This window comes from Amblyomma americanum, chromosome 10 (assembly GCF_052857255.1).
Source record: "Amblyomma americanum isolate KBUSLIRL-KWMA chromosome 10, ASM5285725v1, whole genome shotgun sequence".
Classification (NCBI taxonomy): domain Eukaryota; kingdom Metazoa; phylum Arthropoda; class Arachnida; order Ixodida; family Ixodidae; genus Amblyomma; species Amblyomma americanum.
Genome location: NC_135506.1, coordinates 10,117,993 through 10,134,459, shown reverse-complemented (window position 1 = coordinate 10,134,459; position 16,467 = coordinate 10,117,993). Strand labels below are relative to the sequence as shown.

General features: G+C 47.2%; 1 protein-coding gene across 1 annotated transcript in view; it reads right to left on the bottom strand.

The window, feature by feature from the left end:
- The window catches only part of LOC144107383 (sodium- and chloride-dependent GABA transporter 1-like), a 28,017-nt gene extending 13,184 nt beyond the window's left edge, over positions 1–14,833 (bottom strand). Inside the window, exons 1-8 of the mRNA XM_077640374.1 lie at positions 14,563–14,833; positions 8,187–8,451; positions 6,778–6,917; positions 4,618–4,784; positions 2,983–3,122; positions 1,888–2,020; positions 1,142–1,276; positions 187–290 (exon numbers count right to left, since the gene is read on the bottom strand). Coding sequence (XP_077496500.1) covers positions 187–290; positions 1,142–1,276; positions 1,888–2,020; positions 2,983–3,122; positions 4,618–4,784; positions 6,778–6,917; positions 8,187–8,451; positions 14,563–14,710 — 1,232 coding nt within the window. The 5' untranslated portion in view covers positions 14,711–14,833. The remainder of the gene's footprint in view (positions 1–186; positions 291–1,141; positions 1,277–1,887; positions 2,021–2,982; positions 3,123–4,617; positions 4,785–6,777; positions 6,918–8,186; positions 8,452–14,562) is intronic.
- Positions 14,834–16,467: the final 1,634 nt, after the last annotated feature.

Here is a 16,467-nt window from a genome sequence, read left to right as displayed (position 1 = left end):
ATAACGCGAAAGACGTTCAAAAACTTCTCTTTATTCGAATTGTCATTTTCTTCAGGGACGAGTCACTAAATATAAAAGCAAACTAATCTCGCCGAACCTGCGAAATTTTCAATTTCTTCACATGTGCGAATTGCTGCGAATAAGCGTACAGGACGTTCGAAAAGTGAAATTATCCACCCGCTTTACCTTTCGTAGCAGTATCCGTACTTGCAACGGGATCCCAGGTAGAAGATGATGCCACTGGACGTGCCAAGCGACAAAAGGGAGTGCTCAGCCGCGTCCAGCCATATCTGAAACAGAAATTGTACCCCCACTATTTCGTTGTTTACTACGATGCACGATTTTATTAACCGTGAAAGGTTAAATAAGCACTAGGTGAATCGTGATGCACGTCACTAATCCAGTTGTCCGAAGTAGGTAATAAATAAACTCAACACTCAATGCCAACTGAAGACAGGCTCCACAGTGCTCCATAATTACAGTCGAACCATCACTTCTGACTTCGTTAAGCAAAGAAGTGCAGCAGAGCGCTCCTTTCCTTTTTCTTTAGATCGATTAAGCGCACCAAGGTTTCTCAGAAACCTGTTTTCGGGGTTTTCTTTTGTATTCTTTGGTTAAACCTGCCCACTGCTCAGTTGTAGAGTGTAAAGGGGGCGGACGCTTCGTCAGGCAACTTTTGATTGCCTTTTTGTTCGCCTCCTCGGCAACCAAGTGTTGTTGAAATAAATCTGAATCTGAATTCCAGTGAAAGGCTTTGTGTGAGGGACTATAGAGCAGATGATGTCCAGTGCTGGTAAGCATGTACCGCAACTAGCTTGTATTAAACGCCATTTATTTAGAGCTCCGCCATTTTAAGGCAAAACCATTTAATGGCTCATACCTGCGCCATGACATTGTCCGGTCTCACGCCATGTCTGATCACAAGTCATGTCACACCGATGACTAAATTAACTCGGTAAGAAAAAAATCCTTGTGCACGGCAGGATTCGAACCACCATCCTTCCATTCCGCAGCCGAGCGTGCTAACGACTACGCTACTTCCTGCAAACGCATGTGTAGTTCTCCTTGTCTGGCGTAAGGTTTATAGGCCCGGGCAGGGACACTCACGATATGAGATTACGTATATTCGAAGGGTACCAACCCGGCGGCTGGTCAGAGCTGCCAGGTCCGGCGTCAGGCTTGTCACGAGGCCCGCCAGCGTGTAGTGGTGGTACACGCTCTCAGCCATGAAGGGAAGGAAGCACAGCATCCCCACCCAGCACAGCACTCGGTACACCTGCTGGCCACACGTGAAGGCAATACATGTTTTATCAAAGCGGTCATCATTGTGACACAAAAAATTCGAGATTCTGCGGTAACCCACATTAGAATAATGCGAAAGCATTGACTCCTCCTTGGCACTCGTCGCCTCGGGCCTCGGTTTGTTCCTCTTTGCCTCTATTTTCTCCTCTTTCCCCCTATTGCCCGTATTTGCCTGAGAATTTGTCCAATACGTCCAATTTCCACCACGCTTCGTTCCAAACTTTCAAATTTGGCGCCGCGTTTTGGCTCCGCCCACAGTTCCGGTGACGTGGTCAACACTTCCGGCGTTTCAAATTTTGCGCCACTTTTGCTCTGGCCACGGCCACTATTTGCACATTTCTGGCTCTAATTTATTAAATATCCGATCGTTACCAAATTTTTTGCGCCGCATTCTCGCATAATCCTCCTTCGATTATAACCACTTTTTAGACGTTCTCTTTCTAGTTCCCCACATTGGCTGCGGACACGTTTTGATTACACGAAACCGCCGACATAGCCTAGTAAAGCTTTTGCTCTAAAAATGAGTACATGCTGCAGACGTTACGCTAATACGCGATCACGCCTCCCGGCTGCACACCAGCTCACCCCGTTGATGATATGGGGAGCCTGGGTGCAGATCAGAAGCACGACGATCCAGACCGCTGTCATGGGGATGAGCAGCTGCAGCCTCACGTCGCCCGGATTGTGGATCCCGCTACTCAACTGCAGCACGAAGTCCCTGCGCACAGCAGCTTACGCTCACATCTATTGCTGTTAGCCACAATCTTGCCATGACATCTCCTCGCTTAACTCCTCAACGACCTCATGTTCTAGAAGCTGACACGTGTCAAGTTGGCCCAAAGGTAAGAACTTCCTATATTGTCGCTTTGCTTGCATCGGTCAGATAGACTACCTAGGTGTGCTTGAAAGTTAAAGGGCACTGTTGGTAACTGACATAAAATATAGGCACCGCCTTAATGTGCTAGCTTCTTAAAACTAGTACACAATTTGTGCGAGCTTCCAATCGGAAATCCGCAGCATGTACGTGTAAAAAGCTCGTCTTGGCGATAGACATGACTGAACCTAAACAACATCCTAGTGAAAGTGAAAATAAAGTTGGCAAATAGGGCTACACCAATCAATCGCATTATTGTGAATTCCAGCGCGTCTCCAGCTACGTAGATATCAAGGCGAGAGTTATGGATTAGTCATGGAATTTGAGATAGGACATCCACGTATGGTACTGTGCACGTGCCTCAGCCCTGTCGCGATGCCAATCTCGGAGGCCATGTGTGAGCACTGTAAACACGGCCACACGAATGGACCGCGTCGTGGCGCTGGAGCCTCAGTCACACGCAGTTCTATAGCACCAGCATGCTGTGCGGCATCGAATTAGGTCCCGTTTTTGAAAAAGTGATCGAAGAAGACTATGATGTGCCCTATTCTAGCATCGTGCGTATTATAAAACTATTCAAGAACAACATACTCCACTCGTTTCGAATAATTTTGAACATGCACTATTGATTCATTCGGCTAGACGTATAAGAGGCTATTAAATTCACTATTCAAATATTCTGAATATTCACACATCTAGAAAAACAACTTTTTTTTTGTTCCGATGGCTGTTGGCTTCTTTCATATGTATTCTAATGAGCCCCTTCAACGATTTTATCAATATCCGCAGGGGAAGTGGACGCGTACATAAAGTAGGCCTCCGAGGCTGTCCTGGACGCGTTGATGCAGTACACGGCATTCTGCTGCGTCACCTCCATCACATAGCTGCTGGATGCGCTGCCATTGACTGTCGGCTGGCTCGGCATGTTGACGTACTTGCAACGGAGCTGCATTTCCAGGATTCAAGTATTATTTCAAAACGAACGGTCTGATGACAATAAACGCTCGATTGAAATAAAACGCAGCTTCAACTCGAACGGTTGAATTGGTTATTTGAATGAATACTTTGATTATGTTTACTTCATTCATTCATCCATCCGTTAATCCATCCATTCACCCATCCATTCACCCATCCATTTACCCATCAATCCATCCATTCATTCTATTGACCTTCCACAGTTAAGAGATCCAAAAGTATGCAACGTGATGACGACGATGCCAGACTACTTGCGTGGGCAAGGGATACACACAGAGCTCCAGAGCGAAGGTAAATGCCCTGCACAAGTGAATTAAGTTTTGAGAGCGATGCGAGTCAATTCACGGAGGCGATGATGCCGGCGTATTACTTGATTAGAAAATGCTCAAACCTTGAACGATTTAGTAAAATCATTGCAAAACAAGTCTGGAAATTCGTGCCAACCTGAACAGACTTCCTCAAAGCGGGCTCAAAGCTTTACCTTTTTTGGCTGATCGAGACGTAATTCTGGCCAAGCGGGACTTTTGAAGCTGCCGCCGTGATTGAGTCTCAATGAGAAGTTGTTATAGATCCCCAAAGGCTATAATTTTCTGCCTAGACTCCTGTTCGCTCATAGCTGTTCTAGTGTGCATTGTCCCCAATAGTAATTATTTTCGTTCATGAATTTTGCTTTATATTCAAAGGATTCCTAAAAATCGGTGGCCATGAATTTATAGCCGGAAGTTCTCGTTGATTCTCATGATTTCTTTCGCTTTTTTTCTCGACTATGTTTTGTAAGTTGAGAAACTTTGACAACTGAAGTTCGTAAGTCATTGAGTAGCTCCTATAGCGTTTAATACATATTCCTCTGAAGGTTCCGTGCATGTCATACTTTTCTTGCGATGCGAACAGAATTCTATTTCAGCTTCTTACGAGACCTACTACATGCCTTTGTATTCCTTTCGTTGTACTTGCGTTCAGTTGCTTTTATTTAGTTTATGAATTATACCGTAGGCTTATTTGTCATCAGTTCAATGTAGGCTCGTTTTACGGTTTGGTATTACGGGGTTTAGTGTTCCAAAGCAACTTAAGCTATGAAGGACGCTGTAGTGGAACGCTTTGGATAATTTGGGCACATGATATGACAAGACATGACATGGCATGGAATGGTGGGGTATGGTGTGGTATGGCATAGTATGAAATATGCCATCTCATACAGTATGTGGGGCGCATATGGCATGTGGTGTTTAGCGACTGAACCTGCACATCCGCTATGAGGAGGGATCCTTATTAATTACATAAATAGTTAAATTAATTTCCTGCTGGGTAAAGAATTACTGACATTAGATAGTGTCCCTTCCTGAAGTAGATGGAATCTACAGAGAGCAAGGTGTACAGCGTCGGCGCTGCTAGCAGGCAAGCGCGGTCAGCTAGAGCGTCGGCGACAGCTTAGCTCAGATAAAAATTCTGGGACCAAGTCCCCTTACGAATTCCGTGCCCGTCGAGTAGCAGTCGGCGCTCCAGGCGTCCCTGCAGTTGGACCAGGGCACTGCCTGGTAGACCCCGTCGAACAGGTAGAACACCGAGTAGGTGACGCGCAGGGAGTGGCAGACGGCCAGCAGGAAGCAGTACCACACGCTCACGTAGCCGATGCCTGCGCAGAAAACGAGGGCCTTCACTCAGTGCTTAGTCTCCCCTAAGTTGGAAAGAAGTCAAGGCCCTCTCACTACGACCCCACGTCCAAATCGGGTTTCTTGCAGCTGTTTCTAACAACGAAAATAAACACACTTCTTTGCCTTTAAAGGAATAATAAGGGCAAATTAAAATATTAAAACAGAACAGCGCGCACTTTGACAAGGACTACGAGGAAGACAAAATGGCTTACCAACTCGCCCAAGCATTCGTTTTAACAAATTAAAATAGACCTTTATATGTAGGTTAGTGCGTTCGATGCACAGAGACGCTATTTTTTTAGAGTAGTTTTTAAAGCGAGAAAATTTCATTAATGAAATGCAGGTGTCGGGATCACGGGATGATTTCACAGGTAAACGACGGTGCGTCAGAACAGTTTTTTTTTTCTTGGCGTAGATGCGACAGAGTAGGGTACACTGCCATTCACTTAAAAACGAAGATCAGGCAGTCGTTTTCGGTGCTTATGTCGTGGATTTAATCAAGTTGCGGGAAGAATTTTAAATACAATTTTCTCAGCAAAACCTGCGTCCCTTTGCTGCCGGGCAAGCATTGACATACCCAGAAAGAGGTATATAATTGATTTTTACATACAACAAAAATTAGTCTAAGATCTCGTTTTGGTCTCTAGGAAATTTCTCGTTCAACAGAGAAGATGGGGAGACGGACGCTGTAGTTCTGTAGTTCTATCATGAGAAGATGTCTGAATAGATCCTCCGTCAAACAAAGCTGCGAATAACAAAAATGTGTCTCCGTGGCAACGAAGAAAGAAAACTGATTGAAATCGCAAGCATAGCGAAACCACGCTTTTATGTCCACTAGCACCGAGTGCGTGGTGTAGAGCACAGAGTATGGAAAGTGCTCTTGTTGTTGCCACCCTACCGACTCACATGGCTGTCGTAATCTACCTCGAAACAAGGCTTATTGGCCTTAAAGCAAGCTCACAACCACTGAATTTCTGGTGAATGGTTTGTGACATAGGAGGGTAATGTGTAGGCCAGATGGTGAGACATCAGGAGGCTATACATCGCAGCAGACACAGGACCGCATGTGTCGTCAACTCCCTCTGTACTGTGTTCGGCTGCGGTGTATGGCCTCGTGGTATGGGACACTTGAGCAGAACTTGTTTAGAATGGTGGTGCATGCTTGGGAAGAAGACTCCGCCGCAAAAAAAAATGAACTCGGAGCGCCTATCAGCGCTGTGAGTATCTTTTTTAGTCTACCCATTCTCGAATTCTCGGGCAGTTTTTTAAATGAACTCAGTCCACAGAACGCACTGCATGTGTTTGTCTTGTCTTCTGTGTACTGATTGTGTGTTCCTGTACATAAATGTCCTTTTCCTAAGCGCTTCAATCCACCCGGACACAACTGTCTCTCTCAGAGCCCGTGTTGACAACAGCGCTTTCGAAAATTGACGTATATGAAAAAAATAGTCCAATTCGCCATCTTTCTACCGACCAGATTCTTTTATTATTGTGTGGTTTCAGTCTCACGGTGAGAACCACGTGAACCTCGATAGAGTTTACATTTGTGAGCAGTGGTCTTTGCACTCATGCTAAAAACCGCCACTTCGAAGTCCCATTGGAGGACATAATGATAATAATAGTGTCCGTAAGGTGTTCTAAAGAAGTCAATAAAAATAGGAATAAGGGTTATTCGTCTTGAAGCTGAAATCTTCCAGGCCGACACTTGCCGTTGAGTAGGGGAAAACACTTGTTGACCCTCGTGACGCCGGAGCTGATGAACTGTCCTATGGCCAGCTCCAGGTAGAACACGGGCTGGGCCATTAGCACGTAGACCACCAGGCACGCCAGGAGGAAAGAGGCTGCAGTTCCGAAGACCGGCACGGACAGCTTTGTACATATACGCCACTGCGGCACGTCTCACGACCACTTAGGTCACAGGTTCCGCAAGACACAAATTTATCCCCGGGGTCTATTGGGCAATGACGGTCTCACCTCCGTGCTCGGCCACGAGTGCGGGGAAGCGCCAGAACCCGGAGACGCCGAGGCAGAAACCGAAGCTCACGAGCAGTGTGTCGCGCGGGTTGCAGTGGTAACGGCTATCGGAGGTCGTCTTGGGAGACGGCGCCGTCTGACTGCGTGTCGAGAACGCGCACTCAGAAGCGGCGACGTGGAGCAGAGGTATACAATAAGTTCCGCTTGCATGCTTCGTTAAAGCGGCATTTTCGCGCTTCTGCTGGAACGTTCATTTCGTTCCATTACTGAGGCCGTGCTGCTCCGACAAAAGACTCAGAGAACCGACGTTTCGGCACCGACTCTGAATCTTCATTAGGGTTGACTGAGTGGGAGCAAGAGACGAAGGCAACGAGACGGCGCCGAAACTCTGATTCTCTCATGAGCTTTGACCATTGGGGCACAGTTTTGTAGCGAGAGCTATATTACGGTAGCATTTCGAGCCTTCAGCGTGGCGGCACCGCCACACTGTCACGTGGTGCGGAGCAGCTGCCGGCCGGCCGGCGCCATGGCTGATCACGTGGTTCTTCAAGCGGTTGGTCACATGGCCATGTTCCACCCAGCCAGCTGTAGCTGTCGCGTCACTCCAGGTTTAACCAGAGCTAAACCACCTCCAATTTTTTTTCTCGCCAATTCGCCTCCCTACGAGGGAGCCGAAATTATCACGTTCCAATTGCTAAGGCTGCACGTGCAGATAAGATATGGAGCACCTGCGCAAGGCATCCGCCGCTGGCGCTCCGTCAAAAGTTGAGGCTTCAAACATACCTTGGATTTTTCAACTCTGCTAGTGAAATAGTGTCTTCGCACTAGAAAAGAGAATGGGGAGTCACGCGATACTTTTGAGGCCTACTGTCATAAAAAACAACCGAGTAGGTCGGCCCAACGTGACGCCTCGCTGGTGGCTCTATTGGCCAGAGTCGGGTTTCTTACTCGATGTGGGGCCGACCTCGGTGTTCCCGGAAAGAGGGAAGGAAACGGTTTTAGAAGAACTTGGCTTAACCCGCCGCGGTGGCTCAGTGGTTAGGGCGCTCGGCTACTGACCGGAGTTCCCGGGTTCAAACACGACCGCGGCGGCTGCGTTTTTATGGAGGCAAAACGCTAAGGCGCCCGTGTGCTGTGCGATGTCAGTGCACGTTAAGGATCCCCAGGTGGTCGAAATTATTCCGTAGCCCTCCACTACGGCAGCTCTTTCTTCCTTTCTTCTTTCACTCCCTTTTTTATCCCTTCCCTTACGGCGCGGTTCAGGTGTCCAACGATATATGAGACAGATACTGCGCCATTTCCTTTCGCCAAAAGCCAGTTATTATTATATTAACTTGGCTTTCGAAGCCACATAATGTGATTTTCTCCTTGTCGTACACAATTGCCTTCGTCTCGCAAAAGGTGCGTACGTCAAGAGCGGCGGCCTCCAGAACTCGCTGGAGGGCACCTCCTGTATGGTGAAGGATATCCTGGGCGCTGCCTCGTCGGCGCCCCCTCTGGCGGCGGCAGCCTCGTCGGCCCACACGTGACGAACGTTCTTCAGCATGCTCGCCTCCTCCGGCACCTCGTCGTCGTCCAGCTGCTCCGGGTCATCCCGCGGCTGGCGTGAATGGCGCTGCGGCTGCTGTGGCGGCGCGCCCTCCGAGTTGGGAGCAACGCTGCTCGTTGCCACTTCTGCACGGTTCATGCAGCGGAATCTGGTTATCTCCAACTCGCTTAATTTGAACTTCCGGTTAATAAGAACCGGCACTTGAGTTGCTTACGATTTCTAACTACTGAAGCTGCTTTCCACAAGTAGCACTCAGCGCGCTACGGGCTAAGTTTGTTGGTTTCGTCTCATGTAGCAAGCACTGCGGCACCTGCTGAAATCTGCGACACACAATGCGTGATCGGAGCTTGCTTCGCGAAGGAACACAAAGGCGACACTGTTGACGGACTGTTGACACTGTTGAAGGACGACATTGTTGACGGAGGAACAGGGTTCCCCGCACTGTTCCCGCATGTGAGGCACTGGGAGTTGCAACGTATCTAAATTTAATGAACTCCGAAGCGCAAAAAGGTTTTTTTCAAGACATATTGAAGTGTACACGACGGTACTTCAACGCCAAAGAGGCTGAACTGAGCATGCAGCTGGAGATCTGGGTACGCATGATTAGCTTGCGCAATAACTGCCCATTATCGTACAGTCGGGTACAAAACTCTCTGAACCGCGTTCTCCGCAAATGAAGCCGACAGCTCTATTAGTGGCGAGCTGGAAACCTCACTTGTGGACGTGACAGAGCAGGATTTTAGTTTTCACCTCCACAAGTGTGGTTTCCGACGATGGCTAATAACAGAGCTATTGGCTTAGTTTACGAAGAATGTTCAGGGACTTTTTTCGCTATAGTAGCAAGTGAGTATCCTTCCGGAGTCGTTATACTCGCCTGTTTATTGACCGATGGGCAACACAAAGTATTTCTGGCTTGAAACGCTATGCCCAGAAACTTGCCCCGCATAAAATAGAATGTATTAAAAAACTACGGGAGGCACTTAAGACTACCTACGTGCTTTAAATGGGAAAGCTTTGTCCCATCGGGAGCTCTATTGCGAGGTTCACTAAAAATTCATTTCTTTCTAATAACACACGTGCCCATTAGCATTAAGCCGCAACGAAGTGCATGCACTAGGTTCGCCTTCATTGGCTAAGCAGCAGGTCGGTTTTGAGGCCTATGAGCTTCGTGCTCGCGTCGCGATCTGAATGTGCTTGGTTCAGTTCCCCGCAACTTCGGAAGAAATTTTACTGTTCTTTGGTGTAGACGTCACTATCTTATGGTATACTGCTGACGTCATGCGAGACCATGGTGACGTCACTGGAGAATTTTCGGACCACTACTGTTGGTCAACGCCCCTGGACATCGTTGCCGATAAGCCATACAATGCGTTCGCGTTAAAATAGTTGTACAATAACAGCAATAGTAGTGATAAAACGCCTTTCCAACAGAATATAACTGATAGCATGCTAGCAATGATATCCACTCAACAGCTGTACGCAGAACATGCAAAGTAGCACGGCGGTGGTGATTTCAATGATTCGTTATCGGTTTCAATGTGCATATGCGCATCGATTGACGAAAAAAAAAGAAATGAATACAACGAGCAGACACAAAAGCATGTCCGATTGCTACAACGAAGTTAGATGCTAACAACCCTGCCGCATACTTGGATGCTATCTTCAGTCCTTTACTGATAAGGCCAGGCTAGCACGGCTGACGCGTGAGCACCTTCCGTTGGCAAGGCAAAGGCCGCGACTATCTCGCGTGCCATCTTGTTTCTAATCGGCAAAGCAACGTTGTGGAGTAGTAGGGAAGCATTGGCAGTCGCGGAGAGCGTAGCGTTTGTATCCGGGCCAGTTGGAAATCAACGGGCCAGAGTTCATTAGCCTTCACTGTAAAAGCATGCGGACTTGGTTCTTTGCAAATATTATACTCGGCGGTACACATAGCCCTTTCAGTGGACCACCTGTAATAGAATACCACTATGAGCACAAATCGGTTCGTCATGCAAGTCCGCGGCACTAAGTTTCACCACGTGCAGAGCTTATGTGCCCAAGACTTCAGTCGATGTCACTATAACGGATTGTTGGACGAGTTGGTGTATGATGCAAGAGAACGGCTACGCAGCTAAGACGGGACACATCGTATTCTATCTTGTGCTGTCCCAGTTGTGCCGCATTTCTCGCGACATCTGTGTGTCACGTGACACGCAGTCTGCAAGAAAACTGTCGCTTGGTTCTCGTTTTGAACCCGTTTCAATAATCAACCCCTTTTGTTTCGCGTCAAGAAAAGCCACGGCCACGGATATGGGTTCAGGTTAAGCCTTAACATTTAGCTTACCTTAACAGCTTTTCTCTCAGCGTTTAGTAACCGAGGCAGATAAACTGCAATTAGGGAAGAGTTACGAGTCTGAGTATAACCAGCGCGAAGAAAGCTAGTGTCACGTGTTCAATGTGCTTGAAAGGGCATGACGAGCACAACCTAAGAGCACAGATAATCGGCCCATTATTGTAAGAGTATTGGCAAAGTCTGGTTCCACAAAGGACCGGTGTTAAACCATGTCGGGTGTTCGACGTTTCAAAGGTACGCGCTTCCTGCACGAGGGACGCGATAGTGAAGGGGCACCAGGTCAATGCATGGCCACCGGGTGGTTGTTTCACATCCACTGACACTGCACACCACATGGGGGAGTTTTTGTATTCCACCCTGATCGAAATGCAACAGCCGCGGCCAGGATTCATTCCCACAACCTTGCAACTGAGTGCCACACGAGTAAGCCGTCGCGGCAGGTGCAAATGAACAAAACGACGTAAGGCTAGGAGAGATGGTTTTATTCTTGGAACTTTGCGGCGATCGCAAAAAGGTCACCACGGAAATGAAGAGGACGACCCAAAGTGCTTGTGTATCGTCCTTTGCTTCGTGGTTGTCTTGTGCTCGCCATGCTTTTTCAAGCACATTGAACACCTGGCACTAGCTTCCTTCGCACTGGTTATACTCAGACTGGTACCTCGGTTCACAAACTGCAGTTTATCTGCCTCGGTTACTATAGGCTGACAGAGGAGCTGTTAAGTTTTGCTAAATGTGAAAACTGTTAACCTTAACCCATATCTGGGGCTGTTTATGTGCCCGGACCTTGTACGAGGTATTCGCGTGACGTCATGGGCGCCATTTCGTGGTACAGCGCGCACCTTGACCACTGCAAGCCGGTAAAGGTGGCGATCAGCCGATTAGGTATGCGTAAAGCCTATTGCGCTCCTTCCTTTTCGCTGCCAGCTCGTGGTAATCAGTTTTCCCGCGATTATCACGGAAACGTTCGTGATCGGCAACATTACGGTTACCCTTCGAAATCCTTCGTCATTTGTGGAACTGTAAGCTTATTACCCCCGATTTGTGAAGTAAAAATGTCTAACTACAAGCGCGGGTTACTTATCGCTTTCTGCGCTATCTTGAACATTAAACGAGACTGATCCATCGCACGCAAGTTGTAGTGATTTCAGGTGAAACACACTTTGCAACGGCTCTGGACCGAATCCAGACGAGATAGCGGAGAGCTTGACACCTCTGCTGGAGTCACATAATGCGTCAGGAGTGCAACTCAGATGATAAAGGCAAGAGCAGATTTCTCGAATACCTACGATAGCGCTTAGGTATGATGATCTTTCCTAGGCTGGAAAAATGTATGCGTCTGTTCTTTCCTGATAAGGAACACGCACATATGCGACTCTGAATAAGCTCTTAGAGCAAGAAATTCAAATCTACTCCTTCACAGAGCATGCCCACGTTGTAAGCCCGCTCTCCTTACTGTCGTCACACAAACCCAATTGGATTTAAATTCAGCTTAGTTAATCTGTTCTCGTCGCGGCATTCAATGCGACAGCTTTAGAGTTGTCGCATCAAATCCTCGCCGATGTCCGGTGTCACGAAATTCGGCGACTGGTCGAAAGAGGTCACTAGCCCTCTGACGTCATCAAAACGTGCCACAGGCTTTTGAGCTATCTAGTTACTAGACTGCAACCTGACAGCGTTCGTCAGGAGCTACCCAGGGCAGTTTGGTATCACGAAATTCGCTGGGTGGTCGAGAGAGAAATGATGTCCCACCATTGTGACCTCAAATGCACCATTCAGGGGCCAATCACACGCAGAAGGTGCAACAAAAGCTGCGAAGAACAAGGAATCTAATGCTATCGCATCCCACTCTTAAGGTGACAAGCATCCTCAGTTTTTTCGCGTGGGCTTCGTTCGCTTCCAGCCGCATTTCGTGTGTAAAAAAATTTTCTAATGGCCACGCGCTTTTCCGCGTGTTTTTGGGCTTAACTTCTACTTCTCGTCTTATTTTCTCTTTAAAGTGATCCTGAAGCCACCTCCTTGATCCATTCCAGTATTTCTTAAATCATTCGTCCTCCGTGGCAGCGTGTCGGCGCAAAAATGCTGTCTTTTCGTCACTGCAAACAAGATGCTTCAAGTCACGACTTATAATTAGAGAAAAGTGACCGGTGCTTGTTGGCGTGCGCATCTTAAGCAAACAGCAAAAAAAAGGCGCAGTCAGTCGATGCTTGAGTCGCCAAGAACAGCGCGATTAGCACGGCTCAGCCTTCAAAGACGCTAGCAATCTCGATAGGGAAGTGAAATCCTCAGGCACGAACACAATTGAGCTGCATCCTCGTAATAATACTTTTCATGTTCTTCGACAGCCTTTATCTATGACTCCTCCCCTTAATGCTATATCAAATCTCAAGGACGAGATATAAAAAGAATACAAGATACTGTATTGAAGGGCAGGTGGATTTATGGATAACTCTCGGAGTGCAGGGGGTTCTGTTTTAACCATGTATTTCCTGGAATTCTGTAGTAGAAACATTGGGCTTCGGAATGGTTTCCCATGTAAACTTTTTCGCATGAGAGGAGGGTACGCCATCCCCCGTTCCTCCAACCCCATCTTAAAATGAACCCCTGGGTTTAAAACGACGGCACAAATATTTTTTTCCATCGCAACATAACGTCTTGTAGTGCTTTGGGACAGATTATCTAACAACAAAAGTTTTTCTCATGGCACCAGCTTTCTGTACTTTGTCCTCTCAGCAATGCAAAGTGGGCTATGCCGCGAAACCAATCTTCTGCATTTTCGCTCTCAGCGCAACACGAACAGGACACAAGACGAAGGACTAGCACAAACAGGCGCTCGTTCGTGTTGCTCTGAGAGCGAAAATGAACACTAACCAACTCGCCCAAATTTCCGCCTTCTCTGCCAACCCTCTGCACTCACAACCGCACCACGTCTGTCACATAACAACAGCCAATAAATATTCCACACTGTCCACATTCCACAGAAGTCTGCCACAAGGACAAGATTTCCTTTATTTTGTGTGACCAGGAAACAAATATTTTTTGCAGTATTTAAGAATTTGATTTAACAAAGTATGCTATAGGGCCAGCTGGTCAGACATTCTTCACAAAAATGAAGCGTAAAGACGGGACGAAGGAAGACGAGGACAGGACGATACTACGTTTACAACTCAAAGTAATTGAACGAAAAACGTCCCATCACTCTGCAACAACGCAGGAGCATGCGCAAATACTAAAAGAATGGCCCACTCTGAAAATATAAAAAGAGGCAGTGAAAGAAAACTAAAAACATGCGAAAAAAAGAGAAGAAATGTAAAAAGAGCGCCCGCAAATGTAGGCCAATGAGCAAACTTAGATGCGTTCCAAGATTTCCCTTGAAATCTTGGAAGCCACTGAAATAGCGAAGTGCAGTAGTGACACGTGCATTACAGTCTATTCATCTCATGGAAAAGGAACGAAAGTTTTTAGAACACATCTAAGTTTGCACATTGGCCTACATGAGCGGGCACTCTTTTTTTGATGTTTGTAGTATTCTTTTACTGCGCTTTTTATGTTATCACTATGAGGCATTCTTTTAAGATTTGCGCATGCGTTGTTGCAAAGTGATCGAAAGTTTTTTTTTTTCAATTTAATTCAGTTCCAAGTGTTGCACCGTCCTGTTCTTGTCTTTCTTAGTCCCGTCTTTACGCTACGTTTTTGTTAAGAACTTAATAATGTGCTCATACATTTTCAACTCGGCAAGCAGAATCTAAATTAGCCTCGATTTCGGTCATTCGGACTTTTCTGTTTCCCGTATTAGCGCAGTTCTCGCCGTTTTCCAAACGACATGCTTATTTCCAAGCGCCGATAGTTCTAACAGGAATGCAACACTCCCCTCACAAATGCTGAGTTCCCGGGAAACCCCGCTCACCCTCTTGCTTGGCGGCTGTCGCCGGCGTCCGGTCGTGGTGCTTGCGGTGTCGACCGCGCTTGGACTCCGGCACAGGAGAAAGCGCGTTTGCTTGCGGCGAAATATACGGCGACGCTCTCTCAGGTTCAGGCTGCTCGCCGGCCTTCATCGCACTCCCCTGGGCGCGAACAAGAGGAGCAGGGGGCTCAAGGAGGGCCGGGTCCACAGTTTTATGTTTTCTTTTTTTCTACAGCGACAGCTGTTAACAGCGCATTTCTGTCCTCTGCGGGGTCATCGGCGTAACACGAAAAGGCAGTGAGGAGCAAGGAGGAGGTGCGCTGCGCCCTCCGTGCGTAGCGGAGCGTACTGATGCTTGCGATGTTCGGGCCTTCGGGTAGAGAGGGCGCCACTCGCGCGGCGAACGATGCCTTAAATCCTACCAATAGGTGTCCAAGAACTGCAGATCGGGCAAGTTGGTTTTGCATAGTTACTCATAAAACAGCGCTACGGACACAGGACAGAGAACAAAAGGACACACACTGTGTGCGTCCTTTTCTTCTCGGTCCTGTGTCCGTACCGCCGTTTTATGAGTAAAGTAGCTGTCACCGAATCTCACGCTACACAGGTGTAATAACCGGCACTGACTTTTTGCGAACGGGATGATGATGGCGGCGGATATTTACGGCACCAGAGCCGCTTTGTCCACACAGCACCAAGGGCAATGAAAACACAGCTCTCTAAAATGTGTTTTGCGGGTGAATTTATCAGCGAGGAGTACATCGCACCTATTCAATGCTGACTGATTTATTTAAGGATTCGGGAGTATGCACAATGAAATGTAATTTTAGAAAAACTAGGCCTCGTAACTTCGTTCATATTACGTGCCCACGGCTAACGCAACGCAGCGATTTTTTTTAAGAAGTTGGGAGGGTGCCCTTGGTCTGCAATAAACTCAGCTGACACCGATGTTGATATCGATTATTGTCGTGGCCATTACGATAGTGATGATGATGAAGCAGTAACCCTGGAAACGTGTTCGCCGCCCTTATCTAATGTAGGCAATGTCAGCAGCAGCACCACACTCAGGGTAAAAGGCCAATACATATGCGAGCACTAATTTCAGAAATTCCTCATTCTTCCAAGCTCCTTCGGAGCAGCGGCGAAGGGCCTTTATATTTTCCTCAACAACTGTCATTCCTTGCAAGTTTCTTCCTATCGTCTATTTCCTCGGAATCCCTCTAGCTTGTTTTCATTCTCGGACTTCTACACAACATTTTGTGTGCTTTTCTGCACTGAGCTTAAAACTGCCTTATAGGTAAGCTTTAGATCTGCCATTAAGCCTAAAACAGTCTCATTTATGTCTTTGTTTTGTTTAAGGGCTGTTAAAATTTACACCCTCCCCGGGTTGTTAAAATTTAAATGCATTATTCGCGTAGACTCAGTTTATTGAATAAATATTAGCTAAACGCTTCAAATGAATTACAGAATCACATACCAGACTGATACACCTCGCCTGTAAACACCTAACAAACGATCTTTGTTAATATACCTCACCTGTCAGCACTAACGAATTCATGCTTTCTGGCACAGTTTCGATCCCAAATCTGTGAGTTAGATCGCCATCTCGAGGTACTCGGATCGACTAGCATCGACTGGCCCCTCATTTTTTCAGGTGGACACAGGGGCGCAACGCTAGAAACCCATTATGTATACAGCAGATTCGTAAATATGAGCGTTCTTTGGAACGTCCCCCCAACTCCTTATGCCACGCATTTCGAGTCTGTCCTCTACGTTTTACTAATCCCCTTCTCTTCAAATAAAAAACTATACTGAAATTCACATTCCAGTCTTTAAGGAAAGGTGGACCCACTCGCCTACTGCCCACGGTAATCTAGTTTTGCAATTATATGAATTTGATATCCGTCA